Source organism: Rhea pennata, chromosome 2, assembly GCF_028389875.1.
Source record: "Rhea pennata isolate bPtePen1 chromosome 2, bPtePen1.pri, whole genome shotgun sequence".
Classification (NCBI taxonomy): domain Eukaryota; kingdom Metazoa; phylum Chordata; class Aves; order Rheiformes; family Rheidae; genus Rhea; species Rhea pennata.
In genome coordinates this window covers 135,689,741-135,703,886 of record NC_084664.1, presented here as the reverse complement: position 1 = coordinate 135,703,886, position 14,146 = coordinate 135,689,741, and the positions used below count along the sequence as shown (strand labels likewise).

At 36.5% G+C, this 14,146-nt stretch overlaps 1 protein-coding gene across 1 annotated transcript; it reads left to right on the top strand.

Moving 5' to 3' along the window:
- The first annotated feature begins 1,823 nt into the window (after nucleotides 1-1,823).
- Nucleotides 1,824-12,876, top strand: RNF125 (ring finger protein 125). The gene is made up of 6 exons (XM_062568545.1): nucleotides 1,824-1,978; nucleotides 5,116-5,269; nucleotides 7,713-7,807; nucleotides 9,370-9,460; nucleotides 11,751-11,862; nucleotides 12,785-12,876. The coding sequence occupies exons 1-6, from the start codon at nucleotides 1,824-1,826 to the stop codon at nucleotides 12,874-12,876; spliced, it is 699 nt and encodes a 232-aa protein (XP_062424529.1).
- Nucleotides 12,877-14,146: the final 1,270 nt, after the last annotated feature.

The following is a 14,146-nucleotide window of genomic DNA, read 5'->3' as shown; positions in this document are numbered from 1 at the left end:
TGTGCCCCTTCTCAGTTTCCTCAGGACACTTGTTGGCCTCAGAAGTTATAAACAACTTTGCAGATTTCCTTCTGTACAGAAATCTAGCTAAGAAGCTGTACCTTCTCAGCTGTTCATCTCTGGAGGCTTGTTTCCATTATTTATTCCAGGTTGCATTACATGGAAAATACTGTGCTCCTGATCTCTGCAATGTCCCCCTATATATGTCTAAAAATGCGGCTGTTTAATGGATCTTAAGATGTTGATTGCTTGTTGCATTATAAAAAAAACTCCAGTATCTTCAAGAACTAGTGAATTAGCTTTAGTTGAACTTTAGAGGTGTATATGCAGCCTTTAACTACAGATTTCAGTGAATTGTTTGCAGGAAATATGGGAAGGAAAAAAATAGAGCCTAGCAATGTTCAGAGATAATATCCTGAGATGCTTTGCCTTTCTTCCACCTGAAGTATTCAAATAGGTTTATTTGCCTTTTTAGGAATACCCTGAGAAAATAGATCGAGATAAGGGTGAAGGGGAGTTTGATGTTGATCCTGACATTCTTTCAAATTGTTTTTGTAGTTAGTAAGAACAAATCACTGGCCAGTAACAGTAGGTTATTTGTATATAATGCATGGGTGGAAGTATTCTTCATCTATTCTTAAATCCCTTATGTCATTTTTTTTCCTGCTACTGATTTTTATGGTGAAAGCAAACAAAATGGCAAAGACCAATCTGAATTTATATTTTGTGTAATTAAAAGGGGGACGTTCTCAGAAAGCATGTGTGAACTGTGTTCAGGGTATTTGGAGCAGAGTGTTCTGTTTGTCAGGGAAACAAGGAAACCTTTTCAACTCTGTCTAAAGTACAGGAATAATCTAAGTTAAAACCTGCCTGTGGGCAAATCATGTATAACAATTCAGAGTTTATTCTTGGCCAGAGAGCATGTTGGGTCTTGGCTGTACTCTCTTTGCACTTTGTGTAATCATTCATACTTGCATGAAGTAACTGCAAAATACCACCTTCTGTCTGATTTATGATTTGATTGCATTTTGCATGACTCCATGAGGCTATTTGAAGAAGGCTTCCAATATAGCCAAAGAAGAGATTGCATTTGGAATCCTACTATAGATTGATCGCAGGCTGTTAAGTATGTTAGAAATGCTGTTGCTAAGTGCACTGGCAGACAAGCTTTGGCAAGTTGTTTTATAGTGGCTTGAGATGTTTTTGTCCCAGCTTCCAACTCCATTCCTCTGCTGGAGTTGCTGTCTGCACAGCAGAGCTGGCAGATGGGGAATGTGCCTTAGGAGCTCTGGTGCAAAGGTTAGCATTTTAGCTTAAACTGGTAAAGAAGGTGGAAACTGAACGTAGCTGAGAGACAAGCATGTGATTCCCTCCTGCTGATCTGTAAGGTTGGGAGAGGAGACAGAAGTGGCAGCCTTCACTAAGGAGCAGCACAGGAAGGCAGGAGTGGCAGCAGCCCAAATTGGCACAGCAAGATACACCAGCATTAGCTGGTCTGAGCGACTGACAAACTGCAGTGATTTATGGTTTCATGCATCTCCCTGCTAGAAGCTACTGTATTTAAATCTCCAAGCAGTGCTAGCACAACAGAACATGTCCCTGATCCTTTTCTGTTTCAGTGCAAAGTCAGTGGCTTATTTAAGCTAAATTTTGCATTCATGTGACTGAATTTGTGGACATAAGTTTGCTCCTGCTGATTCTGCTGCAGAGCTGTGACATTTAGTAGAAGGGCACAAATGCAGATTCACTGTGGAGGTTTAAGGACTTTTGCCACCTTCCCATTAGCATATTTCTGCTGTCTGCATGCTCATGCAGCACGGGCAATGTGCTCACTGCTGGTTGCAGTCACAGCTAGCTCCTCCAAGCCAGTGCAGCTGGCAGGCAGCGCGCATCCTTCCTTTTGTCCCTTCTTGCAGCTCCAGGCTGTGACCCTCACTGAGACCCTTCAGATCCCTACAATTTGGCTTGATGTGGTGCTGTAATTTAATGCAAAGAAAGGCCTTCTTCCATCCCATTAGCACTGCAGCTCTGCACTTGTGCTTGAATAGTGAAGGGCAGTAATGTCTTAAATCTCTACAGGAAGATTCATCAGGGCTCATCTGTCATATCCCTAACTGACAAAAAGCTTTCCAAGCAGCGCAGTAACTGCTAATCCAATCTGCTTTTATTGCTAAAATCAGAGTACTGAAGTGGCTAAAACATACAATACAGAGGTAAGTTTCCTTTGTCTAGTCCAAGCCATGTGATAGCTAGATCAGAGAGCCATTATGTCTTATCTACTCAGGAAAGAACAAAGTATGCACTACTAAATTTATCTACAGTTACTTCCAAACATAATTATTTTTGTTATACTGATGGGGCTTTATATGTTTGCAAACCCCTATTTGAACCACAAGTTAATTAGAAAGAAGTCATCGTTATCAACTTCTTGTAATTTCTTGCTCTTTCACTTGGCAGAGGCCTTGCAGATCTCACTTTACTAGTAAAGCTGTAACATTTGATAATATTCTAGCTAGTAGAGTTGACTTTTTTTCCCTCTTTGGACAACAGCTACATATTTTATTGTATCAGTCTTCCTGCCTGTATGTTCCCTTGGATCACTGAACATAAGGCATCTGACCAACAAGATAATTTTATGTGGCCTAACACAAGACCATGTAACCTCCTAACCTATTTAAAAAAAATACATTAAACATAACTTATTTGTTTGAACTGAACATTGACTGAGATAGTTATTTGGAACTGAGAGCCTTTATTCAGTGAAGTAAAGATTGAACAATTGTGTGTGGTACACCCTGCCATGTACCATGCCAGACAGGTTTTCTCATTCTGCTTCTCATTCTGGGTTCCTAGAATCTATTTCACAGTGCAGGGAAAAGATTTGAGGAAAATTCAGGCAACATTTATACAGTTTTGCTACAGCAGCTTTAGAGAAAAGAAAGTATCTCAGTGTGTTTTGTATCATCTTGGAGAGAGTCTCTGATAGACTTGTAATTTATCCAGGATGTCCACAAAACTGGCTGATAAAAACACTTCCTATATGGCTGCTGCTGCTAAATACTTCAGAATGCAATTCCCAGAGTCCTGATTTCTTCACATATTTGAGAAATTTGCTAATCTTAACAAACCAAATTCTTTTCCTTCTAAGGAGTAGCATGGAGTATTATAATTGCGGGCTCGGGAAGACTTATAGTAAGCTGCATATCAATATGCATATTCGGGACATCCACCAATAACAAAAAATGAGATTATCCTTACTGTTATGGCAGGTTTTGAAATCATATACTGCAGGCTCTGTCTGGCCCATGGGCAACAGATTCCTCATTTTTGCTCTGGAATGCATAGTAAGAGCTGCATAGATTTCAGTAATACCAGGATACTCAGTTTATCTGCTGTTTTTAGTATCCTTTTTAACACAAGTAGGGACTGCAGGAACAATATCTGGAATCTTTTAAGCAATATATCTTCAGGATTTTTTAAGTCTTCCAATAACCTTGTAACATTATCTCTACACCCAATTCATATTAACAGACTGTAAAGATACCCCTGAAATCACGTGGATTGCATCTGCAGCCAGGCTGGTGTTTTAATGGACTGCTACACTAGCTCCTTATGCTGCTTTCTCTAAAATTTCCCAATCTGCAAATGCCAATATTGTGATAAACAATATCCTGTAATAAGTGAACTTAGCCTACTGGGCTGAGAGCCTTTCCTAATTCTCACTGAGCCCCCTAATCTTTCCTTGCCTCTTCTTCCACTCATATTTGAAGCAGAGTGTATCTCCTGTAATGGGATGTATCCCCTTCACCTGCATCCTCTTAAGCACTACACTTAAATTTTGGGTCAGGGCAGAGAAGGATCTGTCTAGTTGCACCCAAGTCTGTCTGGATGTACTTAGGCTTCTTGCTCTTAACTTCCTCCTCTGCACCTTTGTAGAAAATGGTAGTTAGTGCCTCACCAACACAGGAAGGTATCCCCGGTGCACTAGCTTCTCCTCTGTCCTGTCCTCAGGCTCTGCTAGGAGTATTAGTTACGAGTTAGCTCATGGATATCATGAGAACCTTCCTCAGTTCAGCCACTGGGGAATTTGGTGCCATCTAGCTGAGTTACAATAGTAAGCAACTTTTTCCTGTTCACCTGCTTTGGTGCTATTCCTGATTTAATGTGCCTCTGGCATTTATTCCAGTTTCAGGTTATCATCTGCTTCCTATTTGCTCTTCAGAAATTCTTTATCTCTGATGACTCTCTATACCTCTTCTGATTCTACTGTATACATCTTTGGAGGAGGAGAGATCAGAATTGCCTTACGTATGTTATCTCTACATGCCAAGGATTTATATATTGGTGATATTCTTTTTTTTTTTTTTGTTCCGTGTTCCTGTCTTCATAGTTCATAATGCTGCTCACCTTTCTGGTGGGTGCAGAGCACTAGGCTGACGCTTTAAGGGAACTATCCACATTAACTCCCCAAAGCACTTTCTTATTTCCAGGTCCTGCATTATATTCCTTCTTGCCCCCTATGCCCACCCACGTAGGGTAACTTGTATCATAATTTAATCCCATAGGCAGCATCATGCCTATGTAAAACTAGATGTTGCTTTGAAGCCAAATATTGTGCTCTTCAGCAGCACACATTTTCTATGGAAGATGCAACTCCAGATACTCATTACCAAGTCTAAAGATTTATCCATAAAGAAGAATTGAAGATTAAACATTTTACTGAGGAATTTACCATGCAAGTAAATTGATCAGCATCATCATAGTATCATTCCCCTTTGCACTGACCAGTTCAGCTAAACAAACAACAGAGGGTCCACCGCCAGGCTAGCAACCCCCGTTGGGAGCAGCTTTAATCTCTAGTGTATAAGCCATGCAGACAAAAGGAGCATTCACTAGTACTTTTGTTACTGTCATATCATCTGAAGAATTTCTGACATTTGAGCAATAGCTATTAAGTGATAGATGGTTGTGGTAGGAACAAGGATCCTGCAGCATTATGCCAGTAATGTCATTACGAGGTGCAAAATTTTGATTCTTTTTTTGTGTGTGTTGTCTTACTTGAAGCATGTTTTGCGGGAGCTTCTCTCATTTGTTTTGATTTTTCTCTGTCTATAGCTTCTGTCACTCCTGTATTTCTACAACTTTAAAGAATAATGCAGGAACATGCCCTTACTGCCAGGTTTATCTGTCTTCTGAAGGAATTCCAGCTACTGATATTGCCAAGAAGATGAAGAGCATATACCGAAATTGCTCAGAATGCGAAACACAGGTTTGCAACCTTGAACGTTAATTACTAACTAATTCTAGAGACTTGTCTGTACACAAAAACTGACAGTATTAAGATCCCCTTTTAAGGGTATGTCTAAACAGAGAAACTCAGAAGCAAGAGGATAGAAGAATAGATTTTGCAATTCTTGCTAAACTTGTCAAGTTGCATAGCTAGAAGAACTGAAACATTCTTTTGGTGCAGTTGAACATATTAAGTTCAAGTCTAAACCTATAGGAGGTCAAATTGACTCCCTCCTCCTCTCCACCTCCCCTGGAATTGCCTGACTGTAAAAACCTTGGCCACAACTGGACCTGTTAAAATACAGACTAAAGAGGTAAAATTGTGTGATTTTTTTTCCCCCTCATTTAGTAAAATTACGTAAACTAACCCACTTTTCTCTTAAGTCTACATAAGGCCTTTATAACTTCACTTAGTCGTATGCAAACAGATTTCAAAATGCTGCTGCTCTAACTGGAACACAAGTACCTTTGCCAAAACAAGGTGCAGAGCAAAAGGTACCAAGGCCTTCAGAGGGCAGGGCACATCTGGATAGGAAAGACAATTAACTGAGATTTAATTCATACATGTTTATTTGTAAAGGTATATAAAAACAAGTATTTTCTTGTGTGATTGTGAATATTCACTTTTGTATCCCTTTCCATTGGCCCAGAATTTCCTCACTGTTACACTGAACACTCTTCAGTCTTCCTCTCCCCTCATATATTTATATCTGTGTTTTTTAGTGGAAGGAGACTGTACAGTTTACATTTTTGTGTCTCTTGTTTTCTTTTTAGTGACTAAATCTGTCTCTGGCTTCTGCCATTTCCTTTGTCTTGCTAACTGCAACATACCCTTAAAACTTTCTTGTCTATCAGCAGCAGTGTGAAAATACTGAAAAAATGTAAAACACCAAGTAAAGGTGTGAATATCAGAAAGACTACTATTTGCAGGGTTCTAGGGAATTACAGCGAACATGAGAAATGTAGCAAGAATGTTTATATGTTGTTAATGTTATATGTTATTTAGCCTTTTTGCCATGCATTTTATATCTGGGAAAGCTTTGCCTAAAGCTAACAATGAAATGCATGAAGCGTGACATGTTGGCAGTACTTAAATATTGAGTTTTACTTCATTATTTTTAAAATTGAGTTTTGCAAAAATGCCCAAATTTAACAGTTACACTAAAAACTACTGAGCTACATATGGCTTAGCTGGGCTTCTCAATACTTAGTACTGAGTTTGAGCATGGCTTTTTGATGTTCAGTAGCAGGCTGCAACAAGTGACCTGAGGATGGATATTTGCAGTGGTTTATAATCTTTCCTATGGCTGTAGAAGTTCTGGCAGTATTTTGTGTGTAAAACTGCCAGTGAGACCACTAAGATATGTTGAATGTTTAACATATAGAAAAGGAGAGTGTGTTTAATGCATTACAGCATCAAGATATCTTTGCAAGTTGTTTCTAATATTTGGCAGACTACCCCTGGCAAATGCTGTGGTGCCTCAGTCGCATCAATTCAAGGTTTGCTGGGTTAGTATAAACCTAATTTCATTTGCAGTTTCCACTTGGACAGTGGAACTTGCAATTAAGTGATTGAGGCATGAGCACTTTTCATTCTGCTACATCTGGTGTCAGGAGGATCATTGCTAATAGAGGGATAGAAAAGACATATAGGGCAGGGTTATTTTACATTTCTTTGCCAAGATTCATCAGGGCCATTCACAGTGTTTGAAGGTTAAAAATATAAAATGATCTGTAAGTAATAAAAATATCTTTGCACTATTTCTGGTTTTAATACCTCAACATGGTGGTTTCATGTCAATTTGTATAGTTTCTTTTCACAGAAAGCTCATCATGATTGTGCTTAATAAGATTTTTTTATAAAAAGGGTCTGAACTAAAGGAAATAGGATAGCTAGTAGCAGCATCAATATAAAACCCAAATCTTACACATAATGAATGGAGATTTTGCTGTTGGCCTCACTGAGGTCAGAATTTGGCCTTCGAGTTGGCAAATTTTTGTTTTTATTGGAGTTGGTCTGGATTTGCACCATGATGATGGAGCAAGATGTTAAGTGGGAGGGTTCCCCCTCCCCACCCAAGCTAGCAGTGTTTCCATACTAACTCCAAAATGTCATTCCAGAATATGAAGGGTCAATCCAAGGAACATACAAAATCACCACAAACTAATTTCTTCACTCTAATTCATTTTGCTCTCGTAAGAAGACTGTTACTATCCTAAAGCAAATGAGAGCAATACTGACTCAATAACATAATGCTGGAGGAATTGGGCCAGTTAATAGAAGGAATCGTGTATTCATGAGCTTTTCTCTAGATTTAGCCATGATGTTGAAGTAAGGCTTTGAGCTATAAAACTTTGAGTGATGTATTAATTATATGTTTCATGGTATAAAACATAATAAATTGCTTCTTCTCATTGCCTAGGTATGTCTGAGTGACATTAGAGTTCATTTAAGAACTTCTGAACAATATATAAAAACATATGGACCTCTACAGGAGCCTGGAGATGCAGTAACAAAGTAGACCTTAGTGATGATGACATTGCGAACATACTTTAGAATTTATTATCTCAATGTAGTAAAGTCAGTCTGGAAAAAGAATTATAATATCTTCCCTGATTTTTTTTTTTTATTGGAACATGTTTCTATTTCATAGAACACAACATGAATCTACTTCTAATATTTCTAATCATTATATTCAACTACTGTTTAAAATGGCAACTAATTTTTTTTATGTATGAGAACGAGTTAATATATTTTGATTGCATCTTACATTTTTTTGATAGACTTTAGGTCCATAAGGCCAATTTTGTAGATACAACAGTATTTTGACAAGTTAAAAATACAAGTAGCAGCTTTTTGCTATTTTTCTTAGGGGATGAGAGGAGAAAGATATTTGCTTTCAGATAAAACTCTATGAAAATATTGGTCATTTCCAGAATGGAATAAGGTGAATAATAATGTTATTGGCTATCTTCTAGTAATTTGTTCTTCACAAATAATTTTCAAGTGTAACTCATGTTAGCAGGGAAATAGTGGTAAATTGGTGGCATTCCCTAAAGAAGATTGACAGCTTTTCTTATCATATAATGGTAAGGTTGGAAGGGACCTCTGGAGATCATCTCGTCCAACCCTCAGCGTAGCCCGTACGGGGAATGAACCTGTGACTTTGGCATTAGCAGCACCACGCTCTAACTAACTGAGCTAAACTAACCCCAAATGTTTATATGTATGTCAAAAGTCAAAATTCCTTGTCCCTTTTCATTCTCTTTTAGGGTAGGCTCTGCTGGATCAATTGATTAGGTATCAATAGACAATTCTAAAACAACTGAGTTCTTGAAGTTCAATGGATTTTAGTTTTTTTTTCCATTGAAGATTAGGAACAATTTTTGATATGGTTATTAAAATGTCTTTAATGCAATGACTTACATGATTTAAAGACCCTATATTCTTTGCTATTTGAGTTCCTAAACGACATATAATTCAGATTGTTCGCTAAGAAGACTCATATACTTCTTAGCTATTCTTCTGATGCTTAGAAAAACTAGACCTTTTATGCATCCATAATTGAAAATTGTACTAATGTGAAACCATTGCCTTCACCAGGTAACAAGACCATACTAAGTACTGATAACTAAGTAGCAATCTGCTGCAAAAAAGTTTCAATACTCAGGGAGGGCTCCAGAGAGTTACTGGTTTGGTCTCCAAGTGTATCACAGTGTATTAATTAAACTGATGATTTTTATCAAACGTCTTTAGCTGTAGCATTCAGTATTTTATCCACTCTATTGTGCAGTAATGGTTACGTTAACGCTTTGTGGGATCAATATCCTGACATATGCACAGTTTTGTTGCAGTGTTCAGTGCACATTAGCAAGGTTGACCTTCTGCTAGTGTAGCATACATACATTATACCCAGGTACATACCATAAGCCCATGCTATGTTTTCGCAGTGGTAAAAAAAAGTGTTCTAGTGACATCTGGCCAAAGAAATCTAAATACTATTTTATTATTTGTAGTATTAAAAATGTATCAGTTACATGATTTGCAGTTATTAACAATATATTACCTCTTATTCACAGATATTCTTGTCCTTTTTGCGAGTGCAAAGTAGATGAGGATGATCTAATGGACCATTGTCTCACCTACCACAGATCAGAAAGGAGAGCAGTGGCATTGTGCACAAGTATATATTTTATTAAATTCACATGTTAAATTGATTAATTCTCTTTAATTGTAGGCATTACTGATAAAAAACAATAGGCAAACAGAAAACATATTGATTGCTTAATTGGCTTTGGCAGTGGAGGAAAAGCATACCTATATTCATTCTCTCTGCCCTTCCGTCTCAGACAAGTGACTGTGTACATAATACATAAAATATTAGTACTATCATTGTGAGCAGTGGTAGGAGCACTAGAAAATGGTGTTAAGTCTTTCAATTGATACAGAAAAAGGTTACTTATCCTTCAAAAAAAAGTTTGGCCCCTTAAACAATTATTTGCTTTTCCAGTAGGCAAAGGCAATCAGTCTTACAAGATTGTAAGTGACTTGCATGCTTTTTATTTGCATGTGTACCATTTCTTTCCTCTGACCTAACACAGCTTCATGTGCAACATTCTCTGTCTATTCTGATCTTTTGGGTTTGGGGTTTTGGGTTACAATTGGAGAAATGCTTGTGTTGCACATGCAGGAGTATTTTGTAGGGTATATTTTTTTTATGTGAATTTAACTTAATCAGCTTAACTCTGAACTCTCAGGTAGGCTGAGAGGTCTCACTGTGCAAATCAATTAGTAGGACTGAGACCTATAATGTGCAGACCAAAATTTCAGCAAGTATAGTTTACTTCCTTGATTATTATTTGCTTAGACACTTTATATTCAAGTTCTAATGTGCCACACGAGAGATCTTTGAGAGGTTACAACTGAATGCCTTGTATACAGATCAACCAACACTTCCATTTAGTTCAGTGGGTGGGATGGGGGCAACCCACTCCATTTGCTCTTAGATTGCAGCTTAGCTTTCCATTACTTTAGCTGTGATCAAATTAGTAAGTTAGCTTGTAGTCAGAGTTTTGAGTAAAATAAAGAAAACAATTGCTCGTAAATGTATGTTGTGTTCACCTTTATCATAGTTAATACTTTAACAAATTATATTTTGACAAATTATGTATTTTAAAATTGGACTCTGCATTTACTTTGTCAACTGAAATAACTATCAATAATTCGTATTATACCTTTCAGACTATACGCTGTTATTTTTTTCCACTTAGAATAGATGCATCAATAATTGCTCTGTGTAGTTGCGGAGCAGATTAAGCCTTAAAACTTAGAAAATACTCCTTTATTAACTCCAGAGTCGTGCATATACAGCCTTACACTCTGTTCTGCTGCACATTTCTTTGAAATCTAATGCAAAAACCAATAGTCAGAACTGTGTTTGCGCATAAATAATGTAAATAATCATAAGCTCAGAACTGAAAAAGTGATCCTTAACTCATATTGCTATCATAACTACATGTACTGAATCTACCTTTAGTTAGTATATAAAGTAGAGACACTACACCATTAACCCAAAGCAAACCGTGGCAAGATGCTGCGAGAAATACTTCATTGTCTTCTGTGACACACTGACCCTTCCTTAGAATTCTGAGATCATTTTAGGGTATATTTTAAGTTTTGGTATGTTTGATCCTATTTCTGTGATTTGGATTTGGGTTATAAAGAGATTCTGGCCAGCTGTTTCAACCTCTTCTTTCAAACGTTAGAATAAATGCTAAAATAAATGAATCAGGCTGTTAGTTCTAAGAAAGGCAGAGGACTTGGTGTCTTGTATCATGTTCATTATCATAGTAGGTCGTAAAGCTGATTTTATTATACACAAGTATATTCACACATGGTATATTTCACAGTAAACATCTTTTTAGTATACACATAGTGTTTTCATGATATTGCTTGAAGAAATACATGTTACAGCAATTGCAACTCTTATTGATACTACAGAGAATCCATTGACAGAAAATAATTCACTTTCTTCTGATAAAGCGCTTTAGGGCACTTTTGTTTTAGGTGCACAGATGAATTAATTTGTCATTGATGACCAGAGAAATCCTGTATGTTTTCTTCAGGCAGTCTATGAGCCAAAGAGTGATTGGGAGTTCAAGAAAAGCTTTTGCATCGTTATTCTGTTAGCCAGTAGAAGTGAATGAGTTAACCATGAGATGTGCATAGATTAACGATCTCTGGGATGTCTATAAACGCAAATTGCACAGCTGAGATTAACATAATTGACAGCTGGACTGAAAGTACATTGTACCTAGCAGTATTCATGTTGCTCAGAGTACGCCATTCGGCCATAATGGCTCCACTTACTTCACACTTCTATTTTTTAAATACACAGTATTTTCTTCTGCAAGAACACAAAGATGAAAACTCAATATATACCTCCTTCCCCTTTTTATAGTTTTGTCCAATTTGTCGTTTAACACCTGAGAGAGATCCAAGCTATTGCAGCAGAAAATTTATAAGGCATCTTCAGCTAAGACATACATTCTATTATGAAGACTACATAGTGAGTAATGATATTTGCAAGCTACTGGCTTGATTTCTTTATGTGTATTTTCCTCCACGTCTTTTACAATCAAGGAATCATGAAAAGAACTGAATAAGAAGCTAGAGTATCATGCTTAAGGTGCACTAAGAAGTCACAAAGTGTAGCAGATGTTTATGGAAACAGCACAGTCTAATACGCAGAGAAGCCAACATATTCTATCCTCCATTCTGTTACTATCTAATGAAAAAGCCATATACTTCAAATGAAAGTTGTTTTAAACAACCCATTTTTATTCTATGAGAACTTAAGACAACACAGTTTTACTTGAATCCTGAAAGGTGCTGAACCTATTTGTTACCTTAATGGACTGTAACTTGCAAAATGGATCACAAGTATTAGCATACTGTTGGGAGTTTCTCAAGAGCATTAGTTAATGATCTCCTATATTTGTTTGATACCTACCCAGACAAGATCCCAAATAAAGATATAAATCATTATTTTCATGCACATAACAAAACAGATGTATGTATGATCACATTTTAATGACAACTCACACATTTATCTTCATAAAGTATAGCTTGAGTATTTATTTATATATGTAACAATGTAATATGCATCACCACAATTGGGCTCTTTAATAAATAGAATTAGAATTGTTTGGTTTTGCATAATCAGTTCATCTATCGGTTTGTCTGCATTTGACATTCTCCTTTACCTATTTTAAGTCTTATAACAATTTCTCTTAGTTTACATTGCAGTTAGCACCAAGGATTAGTAAGCTGGACAAAAATTAATAAATACTACAACAAATACTAAGTTCAAACATGGATGAGAACCCACTGAAACCAGTATTTTGTTGATTTTAGACTAAGCAGTCAAAAATATATCTATAAACACATTAATTGGTATCTTGATACTCAATAAAATATCTTTTTTCTTTCAAGACATAAACGCTGTTGAAGAAGTTCTTGTTGAAAAAGTTCTAGACAGGTCATTCTTAGGATACATGAATGTAAATTATCCAAACAGCATGTAAGGAGTCCTGTGAAAGAATGGAAGGTGTTCTGTGGTTAACCATGAATATTAAAGTCTAGCTTTTTGTAATTAATAAGATGTCAGCAACCTGCTTATATCTAAGAATGTTTTTTCTTAAGCACTGTTTTGTTTCTTCTTTTTTTTAATTAAATTTCAATTTTGTAGTCCAAAAATGTTTTAAAAATAAGGAAACAAGAAAATATTGTTATTTTCTCCACCTCCGATGGAATGGTCATTGTTTGCTTGAGCTCACTCTGTGTCCAGTGTATGGACACATTGACTTTTACAGCAGCCCTCTTGTTGTTTGCAACTACATTCTGCAAACAGGCCAGTTTCTCAAAATATTGATGGTAACAGTGCAGTGCTAGAGATAGATAACAAGCAACAGCTTTTCCGATTCTACAGCACCAAACAAATTGTAACAAAACAAAACAAAACAAAAATCTAGTGTCAAGAATAGTATTAACCCCATAGGAATGTGCGCATGTTTCATTTACAGTGTTTGCAAGATGAGGGTCATAATTAGCAAAATTGGTAAGTAAAAGCCATCTTGGGGAAAAAAAAGTGAGTAAATAATGATTAAGAAAACCTGTTGAAGTGTTTGACAGGGTCTTTTAACTAACCTGTATTCTCTTACCATGTAAGTTAACAAATTTTATCTAATTTTTGTAAGAAAGCTAAAGTTAATACGTTTTCATATATATGTACAGTTTTAATACAGTATTTTTCAAAGATGCAGTTAATCTGTAAGAAATTAGAATTCACATTTTTGCATAGAAACATGTACACCGATTAAAATAGCTTATTGGTAATATGTTAACAAGGAAATGCCTAGTGAACTTTAGGTCTTGACTAGTTCCTTTTGAAATTGGAAAGTCTTCCATTTGGGAGACAGAAAGATTCAATGTTTCATGTGCCTGGGAAATTCTCCCTGCTTCCTTATTAAGATCTGTCCTTGAATGAAAATGAAAATTCATCAGTTAGAAAGATGAACAGAACTAGTCCAGTGTGGAACTTGTGGGATCATTTCACTTTAAGAGTAACTAAAAAAATTCTGTTCTGTCGTAAGTCAAAGGGCCAAATAGACTGATATATAAATATTTGGACTTATGGTTCCCTGCACTTCAAAAATTTATTGAATTTTTTTGTACGTATTTCTTAGTAAGTTACTTCCTCTGGAATGTTCTTCTCCATTTAGTCTGTGACTGCAAATGTTGTCTGTAGGTAATGATACAAATATACTGGGCAAAAGCAAGGGATAGTCTTCCCCT

Excerpts from the sequence above, each read along its gene's own strand:
- RNF125 (XM_062568545.1), top strand. The coding sequence starts at position 1,824 with ATGTGCTCACTGCTGGTTGCAGTCACAGCTAGCTCCTCCAAGCCAGTG. Across the intron at positions 5,270-7,712 it reads GCTCAGAATGCGAAACACAG|GTATGTCTGAGTGACATTAG; the intron begins GTTTGCAACCTT and ends CTCATTGCCTAG. Across the intron at positions 7,808-9,369 it reads CCTGGAGATGCAGTAACAAA|ATATTCTTGTCCTTTTTGCG; the intron begins GTAGACCTTAGT and ends TCTTATTCACAG.